General features: G+C 46.9%; 1 protein-coding gene across 1 annotated transcript; it reads right to left on the reverse strand.

Moving 5' to 3' along the window:
• Window positions 1–4,959: 4,959 nt before the first annotated feature.
• Window positions 4,960–10,676, reverse strand: PRELID3A (PRELI domain containing 3A). Its single transcript, XM_004389864.3, has 5 exons — window positions 10,512–10,676; window positions 9,617–9,706; window positions 7,131–7,201; window positions 6,941–7,043; window positions 4,960–5,065 (listed from the first exon to the last, which is right to left on the reverse strand). Exons 1-5 carry the CDS (start codon window positions 10,647–10,649, stop codon window positions 5,012–5,014), a joined length of 456 nt encoding a protein of 151 aa, XP_004389921.1. The 5' UTR covers window positions 10,650–10,676; the 3' UTR covers window positions 4,960–5,011.
• Between the last annotated feature and the right edge of the window lie 2,632 nt (window positions 10,677–13,308).

A 13,308-nucleotide genomic window follows, 5' to 3' on the forward strand; every position in this document is an offset into this window, starting at 1 on the left:
TACACCACTTTCAATATTGGACAGAACATTCAGAAATAACATCAACTAGGAAACAGAGGACCTAAATGACACTATAAACCAATTAGACTTAACAGACATATACATAACATTCTACCTAACAAGAGCACAAAGGGAAGCACAAAGTAGGAGGGCTCACACCTTCTGATTTTGAAACATACTATACAGCTACAGCAATCAAAACAGCCTGTTAGTGGTATAACAACAGACAAACAGACACTCAGACCAAGGAAGAGAATTGAGAGTCCAGAAATAAACCCACACATCTATAGTCAACTGATTTTTGACAAGGGCACTAGCCCATTCGATGAGGAAAGAAGAGTCTCTTCAATAAATGGTGCTAGGAAAACTGAATTTCCACATGCAGAAAAACAGGATTCATGCCTCACAACATACAGAAAAAAAAAAAAAAAATTAAAAATGTATTGAGAACATAAATGTGCAAATAAAACCAAGAAAGTCTTCAAAGAACAAGCAGAAGCAATGCTGTCAGGCCTAGCTTTCAACAATGGAATATCTAATATAATAACAAAAGCACAAACGGCAAAAGACAAAATAAGTAAATGAGACCTCATAAAAATTAAAAACTTCTGTTCATCAAAAAACTTTACCAAAAAATATATATAACTTTGACAACTTAACAACAAAAAGACAAATAACCCAATCATAAAATGGGCAAAGGACTTGCAAAGACATTTCACCTAAGAGGACATTCAAATGGCCACCAGACACATGAAAAGATGCTCAGAGTCATTAGCAATGAAAGAGATGCACATCAAAAGCACAGTGAGATACCATTTCACTCCCACAAGGATGGCTAAGGTTAAAAAAAGAAAAAATTCAGAAAATAATAAATGTTGACAAGGATGTGGGGAAACTGGAACCCCTTATCCATTGCTGGTGGGAACACAAAATGGTTACAGCCATTGTGGAAAACAATGTGGCGTTTCCTCAAAAAATTAAAAATAGAACTACTGTATGACCCAGCAATTCCACTCCTAGATACCTATTCAAAAGACTTGAAAGCAGAGACTCAAAACGTGACTTGTACTCGAATGTTCACTGCAGCCCTATTCACAGTAGCCAAAAAGGTGGAAACAAGCTAGATGCCCATCAACAGATGAATGGATAAACAAAATGTGGTACATACATACAATGGAATACTACTCAGCTGGCAGGAGAAATGAGCTCCTGATACATACTACAGTAAGAAAGGCGCCTGAAGACATTATGCTAAGCAAAATAAGCCCATCACAGAAAGACAAATATTGTATGACCTCACTTATATAAAACGACAAGAAAAGAAAAGGTAAATATACAGAGACCAAAGTTTATTAGTCATTACAGGGGCAGGAGGGATGTTTCGTAAAAGGGAGATTAATGGTAATGGAAAAATCACATTGATTAAGGGTATGGTCACACAGCTGATTAGTTAATTGCTATCAATAAGCTGTACACCTGTAAAAAGTTGAATTAGCAAAAGTTGGTATGACAAATACATTTACAACAATGACAAAAAAAAAAAAAAAGTTGCTGCTGAGGCTGCCCATGTACAACCAAACACCTCATGGGATTTGGTTCCTTTGTTTGGAAGTTTAGGGTCATGATTTCATGGGGCATCCCAGTTAACTGGCCTAATGACATGTTTAGCACTTCTGTTCTACCCCCTAGTTCATAGCGTAGTGCCTGGGGTCTTAAAAGCTTGCAAGTAGCCATCCATGACACAACAATTTGTCTCTATTCACCTGGAGCAACAGAGGAAGAAGGAGCATCAGGAATAGGAAGAGGATATGGAATGTGTGGGTAATTGCCTCCATGAACAACTGCCTCCTTTGCCATGAGACTGGAAGAACTGGATAGTGCCTGGCTACCATTACTGAACATTCTGATGAAAGATTTCATAGAGGAATCCTGATCAAAAGGGGGCAAAAGCAGAACAGAATTTCAAATTCTCACAGACTCCAGACTTTCTGGAGCCATGGAGGGTAGATGAACCCCTGAAACTATTGCTCTGACACAATCTTTAAACCTTAAACCAAAACTATCCCCTTAAGTCATCTTAAAACCGAGCAATAGTTTAGCTTAACTAGTAAAAAAAGGTCTGCCTTGAGCATTATGCTCTTTTAAGATGTATATGGGATCAGATTGAAAACAGCAACTCAAAAGATTAGATAGAAACATTAAGCGGCAGTGAGTTTATGTTAATGGGGGATGAACAACTCAGAAAGTAGGTTGAGAATGGTTGTACAACTCAGAATGTAATCAATGTCACTGAATTGTACACGTAGAAACTGTTGAATCGGTGTCGTTTTGCCGTGTATATTCTCAGTAACAACAAAATAAATAAAATTCAGGAAAAAAAAGAACTAGCAGAATATGCATATTATTTAGAAATCTAGAGGTAAATACCAGAAACAGCCAAGAGTTTAGTTGCCTCAGGAGAGCGGAAGTGTGTGCTGTGGAAGGGTGAGAGACAGGGTGTCGGACTGTTTTTGCCAGAAATCTTTTAACTGTTTTACCTTAAGCTATGTGCACACAGTACTTTGATAAAAATAAAAGTAAATTCAAAAATAAATAATATGTTCATTTCATTTGGATTAGAAGCACTATTAATTACAAAACAAAATGCACTATCTAAAAAAAATACTCATAATAGAATACAGTTTTATCCTTTCTTTATGGGAGTGCCTTACCTAAAGTTTTTATAGTTCAAAATGTAATTCAAAACATTACTTGCTTTTGAAAATGGAGAACTAAAAATTCCCAATTGGAACCACCTTAAAGCTAGCAGGACACCGCTTGTTGCTGCGACCTCAATAAGCAGCGCCTGGCGCTCTGCCCTAATAAGCCTTCCTAGACTAGCCAGCCTCCCATGCCCACGTGCCACACTGATTGGCAGAGACGCACCTGCCTCTCTGAAGATGGATATGAATGGTGGGAAGTAGTATTGGATCTTCCAAATCACTGGGATTGCTGGCCTCCCGATCAGCAGGACAAACCAATCCCAGCCTGAAGGAAGAAAGCATTGTTCTTCCTAACCAATTCTAATTTTATCTCTAATTTGAGAGTTCTAAAAAGCTCACAAGTAATGTCAAACAGGTTTTAGCTTTCTATATTGGGTTCCCCACAAGCACAGGTCACTTCACGTGTGTCCCCTTGGGTGCTGACATTTCAGGTGGAGGTGAGCACCCCAACTTCGAAGCATGGACAGATCTGAACAAACAGTGGTTGCAAGGAAGAAAAATGAAGCAGGGAGAGGTCATCTGAAGTGAGAAACAGAGTTGCCAGATATCCATAGAAGAGATGTGGAAGAGCGGAGGTACTCCTGATTAAAGGGCATGTGAGGGAAATGCTGAAGTAATCTGAAAAGAGAGAAGATATTTAATAAGATACCACAAGTTGGCAGAAAAGAGCTGGCAGCTACTGCTAAAGGGGAAACAGACCACCGTACAAAATCAATCAACAAAAGAACAGCATCTGTGAGTCAAAGATTGCGGTGGGGCTGGCTCTCCAGGGAAGGGAGCTGGGCAGAGGATAGCCTTACGGCCCTTGAGTTCATCTTGTTCAAGGTTTTCCCTTAGCTACATCTCACTCTCTCTGGTAATCTCCAAGGCCTCTGCCTGTGGCTGGGACAGGGCTTCCCACCCTGAGGAAGCACTGACCTCAGCTGTGCAGGACGCAGATCGTGTAAGCTCCCACACTGAGCCGGTGAGTCAGAGCAGCACTCACTTCTCTTCTTCTTTCTCTCTCCCTTCCTCCCTACTTGCCTTCCTTCCCTCTTTCCTTCTTCTTTTATTTATTTTGGCTGAGGGATCTGATTAGAGATTCAGGCAGTTTAGCTCTGTTTTATGAGGAAGCAGAATCTGACAGAGTCTATGACTCACTTAAGTGACTCCGCCCACACACCCGACACTGTGGAATGTGCTCTTCGCACCAGGCAAGCAAGCTCTCTGAATGTGTTTAATGTAGGGGTGTGTCTACGGAAGAAGACCCAGGGGCAGACCATGACCTTGGGTTCAAGGTGAAGGTCTGGCAAACATAAGCATCAGTGAGTTAAGCAAAATAAGCAAGCAGTTATTAAAGAAGCCTGAAGCCACACAGCCCTCATTTGCTGACTTGGGGTGGGGGTAGGGGGATGGTAGGGGTGCTCACACGTGCTGGAAGCAAGCCAGCAGGCCGGGGACAGCCGGGGACAGCCGGGGACAGCTGGGTCATGCAGGCAGACAGGATAGCTAGGTGGAGCGTTACCAGGCAGGGAAGGATTCCGGAAACAAAGGGAAGCAAGAAGGTGGTTTGCTTTCCTGTAGAGCATGAGGATGACTGCGGAACAACTAAATGTCAGATCAGCTTCTGACGATCCGGCCACTGGTGGCAGAGGACAGCAAGAAATGTCTGTGAAGCTCCAGGAAATGCTACAACAACTGTTACCACTAGACGCAAACAACGGGAGCAATCGTGAGGCCAAGCAAGGGCTTATAGCAAAGGAAAAGATGGACCAACTTTCTCCTTGCTGCAGCACTGCTCCAAGGACACATGACATTCTTCACACGAACATGTGCAAATCTTCAAATTTTACCCAAAACGAAAGTCTTCCCTCTACCTGGATCTACTAATGAAGCTTCTTTCATAACTATGCACACGTTATGAGAGCTGTTTAAGCAACCAAGTACAGAGAACAGTTTGCAGAAGTCACTGAACTGCTCTCACCAGACACCAGATAACAAACGTCCAAGTTTCCCTGGAAAACGAATCCCGCCATGAAACAGTGCATAGAAAGTGGCGGAGCCTGGCGATGACGCTCCTCACTGCGGAAGCACAGAGGGGTACAGGGCGAGACACATGCAGCTGCACCTTTAATGTCCCCCCCCCACCCCCCCCCACACACGCCACGCACACGGAGAAGAGAACACGGTGAAGAGAATGCTGAAATCTATACCGGTTCCTGAGTGCTGCCGTGATCGACGCTCATCACAAGGCACAGCTGCAGGGCCCATTAGCTTACAGCGCCTTCAGAATTTTGAATTATCCACTCAATCGCAGCCCACCCCTGGAGTAACACAGAAAAGGTTTTAATGTGGCATAAGAAAGTCTGCCCCTCACTCCAGACAGCAAGCCGCAGGCCTGTCACTGGAACTGCAGAGTGAATGCCCTGAGGTGTCAGGGGACGCAGTGGCAGCCCCTCCGCAGCCATCCTTCACTAAAGCAGACAGTTCCTCAAGCTTGGTGGGAACATGGTCCTGTGCTTGCAGGCCCCAGCAGCACCTTTTCGTTACAGCGTGGCTCCCTCTGGAGGTGGAGCACAAGCAGCAGCCTCCTTCCCAGCCTCCTCGGTGGGAATGATAAGCGCCAAGAGCGTGCTCCCTAACCTCAGGCTCCCGAAATCCCAGCTCTGAGGCTGCGGCGGGAGAAGCCAAGGAGGCCACAGGAAGGCCAGTGGTTTTCAAAGTGAGTCCCATAGATTTCTCAGAGATCAAAGATGCTTCGGCGACCCCTTCGAGGAGAGGCCCACCCTCGCGCCTCCTTTTATCCAGAGCAGCTCTGACTTTTTGTCACAGGATGACTCTCCGTCTCCAACACCTGCAGCCTCTCTGGGCCACTAGCTGTTACCAGGCATAACACGAGAATTATCTCCCAAACGGTAACTAAAGCTACGAAGATTATTCCATGTGCTTGCTAGAGGGAGGCAGTGATTCTCCATCAAGACTTCAACACAACCTCTAAGATAAAGGGAAATAAAATACAGCCCATTTGGCCTCACTGAGTTCACCTGACTATTCCCCTCCTCCTACAAACTGAAACATAATTTTTATTTCAGCAAACATTTCTGGTGCCTACCCTGAGCCAGGCACCGGAAATATAAAGATGAATAAGGTCGGCCTCATCCCACTAGGGCTCAGGGCAGACGAGGCTGGAAGACGTTTGCCTTTCATTGCTGTCCAGCTCTGATCGCTGTGGTCTCTCTAACTTCCTTGAACTAAGCTAAGCTCCCGCCTAAATCTGGATTTTTCTAAAAAATAGGGCAGACTGACTCTTCTATGAGGTCCACTAATTTGTGATTAAATATAGAAGAAAGGGAAGTATATTATTCTAATGATCCTGAAAAATGAAGAGTCACATTTGACCAAGATAAAAAACCAATTAGGAGAGAAAGGGAGAGGAGGAGTTGGGAGTGGTGGGCTAGAGGGGCATAAGGTAGGATAAGGTAAAAAGCGAAGGCCCTGCTCTGCTGAGTGACATTACCTTGAATTTGTACACCTTCCTTCCAGAACACCCACGCTCTTTATGTCACCTCAGGGCAGGAGAGAGCTTCCCTGAACAATCCTGGCCTCTCTAAGCCTGTGCTCCCCCATGGTGACTCCCAGAGAAGTGGGGAGCCACAGATGGCTTTGTGCGAGCCCATCCTTTCTCCTCTCACCCCGACAAAACTCACTCCCAAATTCTGTCAAGGTGGAGACAGAAAGATGGCAGCTGTCTCCAGGGAAACATCACAAATGGAGAGGATTCGGCCAAAGTCACTTAATGCCTATCCCACTAAATATGAAACTATAAAAAATCAAGAACAGCCTCCCTGACGATGCTAACCCAGTATCAGCTTTCTGATGTTTAGGGTCCGTGTGTTTGTTTTGCTGAGCCCACGACACGTCAGCGCTTTGAAGTGGTAGTTGTTTGATATTGACGCCATACTTTCCCTACTAAGAAAAATAGCACATTGGCTTCCAGGCACACTTTCCCCTTAGACCTGGGCCAGCCTTTCCCCACCACTGGTTTTGAATGTAGGTGTAGCAAACGTGGTGGCATCAAGAACTCAGCTAAAGAAGGAGAGCCCAGCACTCAGTAGGATTTCTGAGACTAAGAATTTCACCCCCTTAATCTGGCATGTAACAACCAGAGCACACCCAGGCCCCCAGAATGAGATACATACCTTCTTTGCGTTGGACGATATTGTGCTGGCCATTAGACTTTCTAAATAGCTGCCTAAGCTAACGCCCTTCACCGTGATGATGGCTTCTTGGGTGAGCACAGTCCTGCAGAAGGAACAGCAAAAAGTAGAGGCTGATGGGCCTGCCCTGGCCCTCAGATTTCAGGTGTCAAACCAGGAGGCAATGACTTACATTTCAGGGTTCTCCGGATGGGGAGTGTATACCAACCTCTCATCAACCGACACCAAATTTGTGAGTGTGATCTTGAAAAAACAGACACAATGGCTTTAGTTTCTGTTTCTCTTACATTTCCTCCCAAACCATTTACTCATATGCTTTCATCACAAATTAGTACTTATTGGAACCAAAACAGAAGAAACATTTAGGCTCAGAAATACCATCACATGAAGTACAGACATTCCTTCTTGCTATTGTCACCTACTGTCTTAGTTATCTAGTTTTGCTATAACAGAAATACCATAAGTGGGTAGCTTTAACAAGCAGAAATTTACTTTCTCACAGTTTAGGAGAAGTCCAAAGTAAGGGTGCCAGCTCTAGGGAAAGGCATTCTCTCTCTGTCAATTCTGGGAGAAGGTCCCCATTTCTTTTCCACTTCTGTTCTTGGGTTCCTTGGTAATCTCTACGTGGCTGGGCACTCATCTTCCCCCATCTCTTCTTGCTTTCTGTTTGCTTAATCTACTCTTTTATATCTCCAAAGAGATTGACTTAAGACATACCCTACACCAATACTGCCTCATTAACATAACAAAGAAAACCCATTCCCAAATGGGATTATAACCACTATAGGGGTTAGGATTTACAACACATATATTGGGGGGACACAGTTCTACCCATAACACCTACCTTCTCTCCAACCCTAGCCCAAAACCTGAGCAAGGCTCTGACCTGCAAGGTGCTCTCAAATTGCCAATGCCTTCAGCAGTTGTAGAAAAGGACGAAACATTCCTCAGTTAGTATCCAGGTAAGTGAGCAAGAAGCTTTCACCCCCCATCCCCCACCAGCTCCAGGTGTGGGGACCGTTTCCTGAGAGTTCATGTGATGGAACCCTAAGTCTACGCACAGACTGCAGGAGCAAGAGTGTTCATACCTCATCTCTTCGAGTACTGCTTCCTGTAAACAAGCTGACTTCTCACTTCCATTTACACTTATTTCTGATTAAAACCCATTTAAAAGCTGGAGCTCTAGACCAGCACTGTCCACCAGAGTTTTCTGCAACAACAGAAATGTTCTATGCATTTCCCAACGGGGCAGTCAGTAAACACATGTGGCTGAGGAGCTCGTTTACACATGTGGCTTAGTGTGACTGTGAAATGAAGTTTATTTTATTTAACTTTAATTCATTTAAGTTTAAATAGCCACATGTGGCTGGTGGCTATGACATTCGACAATGGAGTTCTAGAATTTTATCACAGTCTAAACCAATTAGCCTGCTCCTCAACAGCCAATTCCAACAGAAGACCATCTTTAAAAAAAAAAAAGTTTAAATAGTCAAAAACGATATAACAGTTAATGATGATGACTGAACAACAAAATGACTCTATTTAATGTCAGGATACGTGAATTATACCAGACACTGTACTTCGTAAACTTTATTTCCCTTCATTAATCCTCATATCAATACTGTGGTATTTTTTTTTTAATTTAGATAAGGAACTTGAGACTCAGCAAAGGTAAATAACTTACCCAAAGTCACACACCCATTAAGTGATAGTCCCAGAATTTAAACACAAGTCGGTCCTAACTCCAAAACCCATTTCCTTTCTACTTGGCCTCACTGTAAACTGTCCCTCTCTACTGACCACTGAGCTTTTCTTAAAGGTCGAAGTGGAGTTTTCCAAGTAAAGAAGGATTTTCCAGGCACAGAGAACATGACACATAAATGGTTAGGAATAGAAAGGGGACTGGCTTCTCGAAGGGCACCTGAAAGACTCCCTGCACCTTTATGGATGAGAGAAGGCGGCCGAGTTGGGGAGGCATACCATAGGCAAAGGGTCATAGATCCTGTATTAAGGAGTTTGGGCTTTATCTAGTAAGCAGTTCGGAACTTAATCTTTCAGCAGACAGTGACAAAATCAGTTTTCTTCTGAGGAAGAATCTGTCAGCTGGGTAGAGGATTGACTAGTGAGAAGACTAATAGCACAAAGACAACAGAGAGGCTATTGCTCTAAGCTGGGCTAGTGGTTTTTCAAAGTGAGTTCCATAGACTTCTCAGAGGCTTCGCGACCCCTTCAGGGGAAGGAGGGTGAGTGACCTCAAGGACTCCCCCTGCCTCGTTTTACACAGAGCAGGTCTGTCTTTAGTTGTTTTAAACGCTGGACTTCCTCTGCTGAAAGTCAGGACAGTTGTGGGGGGTGGGGGCGACTAACGCAAGCCCAGGGGAGCTCCTGGGTGCTGGTCATGTTCCAACTCTCCATCGGCCTACTGGTTACCCAGGTGTGTTCAGCTTGCGACAATTCATCATTATGTGCATTTTTCTGTATTTTTATTACACTTGAATAAGAAGATAAATGAAAGACTGCTAAATAAATCTTGCCTTTCTATTAAATATAAAAAAAATCACTTAGACCAAAGGGGACTGGAAATAAAAGTAAAGGAAGGCATTACGCACCATCACCGAGAAATATTAAGCACCTTTCTCATCTTAGGTCATTGCTTACATTGGTGGAACAAAGTTCCATTTTCTTTTCCACTGGATCCACAACAGAATGTTCTTTGATGTATGTCAAAGTCCTACTGGTTCCCAAAATCTAAAAAACAAAGCAAAACTAGCATAGTGATGTGTCAACAAACTTCATTTCATACCATCAAACACAAAACACTATTTCATTTACTAATCAATTCATTCATCTTAACAAACAATTCAACTTAGGATACAACAATGTACAAAACAGACAAAATCCTTTTCTTCAGGGTCCTTCCATCCCAGCGGGTGAGACAGATTCAAGTCTGGCTGCGTGTGAAACAGTAGTACTTGCTCTGACAAACAGTAAAGCAGGTAAGGACCTGCTGTTTTAGGCAGGGAAGTTCCCTCTGCCTACAGGACTTTTGAGTCAAGTTCTGGGGGATAGCCCGTCAGGCCAAGAGGACATCTGACCTGAGGTCCTGAAGCAGAAGCCCACGTGCTGTGTTCATGGAACAGGGAGACGGCCAACGCAGCAGGGAGAAGGAAACCAGGTGGAGACAAGGACAAGGGCAAGGGCACTGGTGGTTCAGTGGACCATGGAAGGACTTCCTACTCAAGTTGAGAGGAAGTCAGCAGTGTGTTCTGGGCAAGGGGAAGTCATCAGCAGATTTACGTTTGAAAAGGAGCCCTCTGCAGTTTTGTGGAGTAAGGCAGAAGAGACAATTTTGATGGTGGCTTGGGCGAGGATGGGAGAGGGGTAAAACTTAGTTGGATTTGAGACGTATTTTGAAGCAGAGGGAAGGATAACTAAATGAAGTTTACAGGGAAATCATCTCTGGAGTTCCCAGAAATCGTGGCTGGGATCTCTAGGCAAAGGTAGTTATTTCCTGAGGTAGATGTTAGTGGAGAGCATGCAGCCGGGGGCTCACCGCCTTCACCAGAGCGGGCAGCCCCCACTCAGTGCTGAGCAGGCGGTGGCTGTGAAGCCGGCCACAGCAGTCCACAGTCCGCTCCAAGACATCCACTCCCACAACGCAGGGATTCATCGGATTCGGGTACTTCCTCATGGCAGCCTTGATGACGGTGTCCCATGGGTGGCTGGTGGGAGAAATACAATCAGCTGGCATAAACAAGCCATCTCCGAGATCTATAAAGTGCCAGACGGTGTGGGAGACAAGACGCCTGGGCTCCAGAAGGGCAATAAAAATCCACATCAGCGCTTCTATTAAAAGGTTTTTCTTTTCTGTTTTAATTGAAGGTATATTAAAACAAACATATATGTGGAGTCCAGCTTTAGGCCCGACCTCAGGCAATTACAAGGCTTGGCCTGGCAGGCTTCAGGGGGAGGCCGCCCTCCCCACAGCAGACCTGGTGCCCGGCTGGTGTGTGGCACTCTCTGCACAGAGCTGCAGCCAAGGACCCAGCCCTATCCTCACCCCGCCGCCCATGCTGATCTGCTTTCCTAGCCCAGGCACACTTATCGGGGGCCTTGGCTGAGGCACTTTTCTCCACTTCGTCTTAGTACATTTCCACTCCAGCCCACCCTCTTCCTTCTTCCAGACCACCAGTCCATAAAGAAGCAGGAGCCTTTTATTCAGAGCTCCTTGGCAGTGAGCTGATCCCCTCTATGCTGAATCCATCTGGCCCTCGCCTGGTGCAGCTCTGAGGGAAAATGGACACTGGGGAACCAGCGCCCTTCCCTTTTGCCTCTTGCCTGCATGGCTGCAGTAAGCGAATAAAGGCCTGGTTGTTAGTTTCAGTTTGGCTCACTGTCCTAACTGACCACACTGGGCAGCTCCACAAACTGGTGCAGCAGGCACAGTAGTCAAGGGAGTACGATGTGGTTCCGGAACAGCAGGAAGCACTTTGCCAGTGGGGCTCAGGGAGTGCCAGCAGATTGTTTACAGAAAGTTTCCGGTTCCATGGGGGACCAGTGGCCCTTCTCTTTAGCCCCTGAACTCCCGGCTGAGCTCACTCGGTGGCTCAGATTAAACATCCAAGATGTAAGAAAACTAGGGAAGCAGTCCTTTAGCCACTGCTCAGCCCTCCAATGATAGGTCAGGGCCCTCATGAGCTGAGTGTTAACTCCCCAGCACAGGTCCCCAACACTGACAAATGCCCTGCAGTACACTGAGTTCTTTAAACTTCAGCGACAAGGAAAATAGGCCCCTCCGGGATCGCTTTGCCCGGTGGCCTAAAGAGACCTTGGAAACTTGGTTAGTTCACCTCCGTGATAAAGGCGGTGACCTTATTAACCTTGGTGAGGCAGTGGCACTGTGGGGGGCGTTGCTACAGACCTCCTCCTTCGGAGTGCCCTGACAGCAGCCACCAAGACAGCAGAGTTCAAGCGGCAGTGGCATGTGGGTGACGCTCCCTCCACGTGGCCCAGTGGCTGGACAGCTGCATTGGCTCAGCCACCGTGGCACCACAGCGATGGCTCCTGGCAAGGCCCTTAGAGCCTCCCACCTCAAACACTGACCAGCAGAGAAAGAGTGGCATACGGACGGCAACCACCACCCCTGCCAGACTCCCTCACTGTGCCCTGCAGTGCTGGGCGCTGGGGGTTCTCCCCATCACTGCAGCCTGCCAGGTGCCGCCACCCGACAGACTCCCTCACTGTGCCCTGCAGTGCTGGGCGTGGGGGGTTCTCCCCATCACTGCAGCCTGCCAGGTGCCGCCACCCCTGCCAGACTCCCTCACTGTGCCCTGCAGTGCTGGGCGTGGGGGGTTCTCCCCATCACTGCAGCCTTCAGCGTACCGCCACCCCTGACAGACTCCCTCACTGTGCCCTGCAGTGCTAGGCGTGGGGGGTTCTCCCCATCACTGCAGCCTGCCAGGTGCCACCACCCCTGCCGCACTCCCTCACTGTGCCCTGCAGTGCTGGGCGTGGGGGGTTCTCCCCATCACTGCAGCCTTCAGCGTACCGCCACCCCTGCCAGACTCCCTCACTGTGCCCTGCAGTGCTAGGCACAGGGGGTTCTCCCCATCACTGCAGCCTTCTGGGCACCGCCATCCCCACGGAGGCCCGGGATGCACCCAAACCAGCTTCCCTGTGCCACCTCTAAGAATTCCCACTGTTTCCTCTGGCTCCTCGCACCCATGCCTCTAGAAAACTGGCCAAATACCAGGCAGGGGGCCAAAAGGGCAGCTTCACTAGGGTGTGCGCGGTGATGGCCTCTGTGACAGACACAAGTGCCAGTCCCCCTACCTGGGGATAAATCGGGGCCCTGCCCATTTCTACCTGGACATCTCAGCTTTCAAAAATGAACACCGCTAGGGGTCAGGCTAAGATCCCCGTGCCTAGGGGAGACCAGAGGCCCTACGCCAGGGTCAGGAGTCAGGGGTAGGGGGTGGGGTGCAGGAGACCAGCATTTCTCAGACCTTTGGGCTGTTGGTGCACAGGTAACTGTGATCCCTGCAACCCTGGCACCAGGATGAGGGGAAAGAGGTAATGCTCTCTGGTTTGGGGTCTGAGGCCATCACCAGGACCCTAGTCCAGGCCTAGTTATGGTGGGTCCCTTTGGGCCCCTACAAGTCCCCATCATTTGGCCTCCAGTGCCGAATGTATTATTGATATAGGGGCATTTTCCACGTGCACCCCACTTGCCTTCTCCCCCACGCCCTGACAGGAGCTGCTGCATTAGGACCATCCTAGTGGGGCATGAGGAAGACAGCTGTCATTATAAAGGTTGTGTGTCAACATGATTCTCAATGGTTTGGCAGTTA

Source organism: Trichechus manatus, unplaced genomic scaffold, assembly GCF_000243295.1.
Source record: "Trichechus manatus latirostris isolate Lorelei unplaced genomic scaffold, TriManLat1.0 scaffold00262, whole genome shotgun sequence".
Taxonomy (NCBI): domain Eukaryota; kingdom Metazoa; phylum Chordata; class Mammalia; order Sirenia; family Trichechidae; genus Trichechus; species Trichechus manatus.